At 44.9% G+C, this 2057-nt stretch overlaps 1 protein-coding gene across 1 annotated transcript in view; it reads right to left on the bottom strand.

Annotated features, from left to right (window-relative positions):
- palm2akap2 (PALM2 and AKAP2 fusion) overlaps nt 1–2057 on the bottom strand; it is a 75319-nt gene that overhangs the window by 23667 nt on the left and 49595 nt on the right. The window contains exon 7 of the mRNA XM_008326214.3: nt 332–417. Within this exon, the coding sequence (XP_008324436.2) occupies nt 332–417 (86 nt within the window). The remainder of the gene's footprint in view (nt 1–331; nt 418–2057) is intronic.

Genomic DNA, 2057 nt, shown 5'->3' with positions numbered 1-2057 from the left:
CTAGTACGTCCTGAACAGAAAGTCCCCCAAAAACTTCACAAACATCTTTGGAACCTTCTAGAACCTCCTGTTCACCTCCTGGTTGGACTGTGGACTGGTTATTAAACACTGGTAGAAGGATGGTTCTCAAACTGTGGTGCCGTAGTTTGGTTCAGTGACTTTAAACAGTGTTAGCCAATCAGCAGAGACGCATGAAATGACACACACACAGACACACACACACACACACACAGACAAACACACAGACACACACACACACAGACACACACACACACACAGACACACACACACACACTCCCGGGTGTTGCTGGTTCAGTCAGACTGGACTCACCATGACAGTGTGAGGACGTCTGCTCACCGTCGGCTCCTGGAGGCCGTTTGTTGTTGTCACGACAACCTCAGGTGTCTGGACCAATCCTGCGATGAAAGATGTTTTTGTCACTGTTGTCGTTCAGAAACGACCGAGTCCGGTCTTAACCCCAGGTCACTGGAGGTCAAGTCCAAGTCGACACACGTGACACGTGACACGTGACAAACTTAATATGAAGAAGATACGGTTCAGTCGGACTGTTGGAAACAACATCAGTTGTAGTAGCAGTAGTATTCATGGTAGTAGTATTCATGGCAGTAGTATTCATGGTAGTATCAGTAGCAGCAGAGTGCAGTATTTAGCAACAGTAATATCTCAGTATCTCAGAAATATATCTTGAAGTTCTTGGAGAAAACAGGAAAACAGGAAATCTGGACTCAGCTCCACTGTTGAGGCCAACGATTTAGTTTCTAATTTTGTTACTGAGTAACTGTATGTTCGCCTCTACGTTACCAAAGTGAGGTATTGAAGTGAGGTGAGGTAGTGAGGTGAGGTGGTGAGGTGAGGTAGTGAGGTGAGGTGGGGTAGTGAGGTGAGGTGAGGTGAGGTGAGGTGAGGTGAGGGGAGGGAGTGAGGTGAGGTAGTGAGGTGAGGTGAGGTAGTGAGGTGAGGAAGTGAGGTGAGGTGAGGTAGTGAGGTGAGGGAGTGAGGTGAGGTGAGGTGAGGTGAGGGGAGGGAGTGAGGTGAGGTAGTGAGGTGAGGTGACGTAGTGAGGTGAGGTATTGAGACGTAGTGAGGTGAGGTGAGGTAGTGAGGTGAGGTAGTGAGGTGAGGTAGTGAGGTGAGGTTTACTGCTGAGTCATGTCAACATTTCATAACAACAGAAATGAAAAGACATTTCAAAAGAGTCTGTTTTTTTCTGTTGTTAACTTTGACCCAAACTACAGTAACTAACAGATAATCAGGACATGAGGTCATTTCATGGTTGATGATGTCACTGAATGAACTCACTGTGAAGTGTTTTATATCAATATATATATATTTATATCAATCATGAGGTCATTTAATGGTTGATGATGTCACTGACTACAGTGATGACCTACAGTGATGACCTACAGTGGTGACCTACAGTGATGACCTACAGTGATGACCTACAGTGGTGACCTACAGTGATGACCTACAGTGATGACCTACAGTGGTGACCTACAGTGATGACCTACAGTGATGACCTACAGTGGTGACCTACAGCGGTGACCTACAGTGGTGACGTCGGTTCCAGTCAACATGAGTTAAAATGAGACCAAACGTCAGCGTCTCCTCCTGGGACGATGTCTTGATGACCTCATCCTCTGATGTCAGAGTGTCAGTGTTGACGTGATGGAGCTGCTACTGTCTCTTTAAGATTAGTTTGGTTTTATCTCTACAGTTTGGTGATTAGTTTAGTGTCTCTAAATGTTTCAGACACAGTTCGTGGCTGAGTCTCTTTGTTGTTGTTTTGTTATCAGTGAAGTCTGATGATGATGATGATGATGATGATGATGATGATGAAGATGAACAGCTTCATTCTGTCCTGTTTTATCTGTTCAAACTCTCTGGGAAACAAAGACTGATATTTATAGTTTGGTCTAATCTGGTTCGTTTGTCATGTGACCTGTGACCTACTTATAAACCACTGGATCTTTTTAAAGATCAGACTCTGTTCATTTCTGGACTGACCACTGGTTAGTTTCTGTCCCTTCATCTGTTG

The sequence above is a fragment of the Cynoglossus semilaevis genome, chromosome 14, assembly GCF_000523025.1.
Source record: "Cynoglossus semilaevis isolate Cse_v1.0 chromosome 14, Cse_v1.0, whole genome shotgun sequence".
Taxonomy (NCBI): domain Eukaryota; kingdom Metazoa; phylum Chordata; class Actinopteri; order Pleuronectiformes; family Cynoglossidae; genus Cynoglossus; species Cynoglossus semilaevis.
This window is presented reverse-complemented; position numbering and strand designations above follow the sequence as displayed.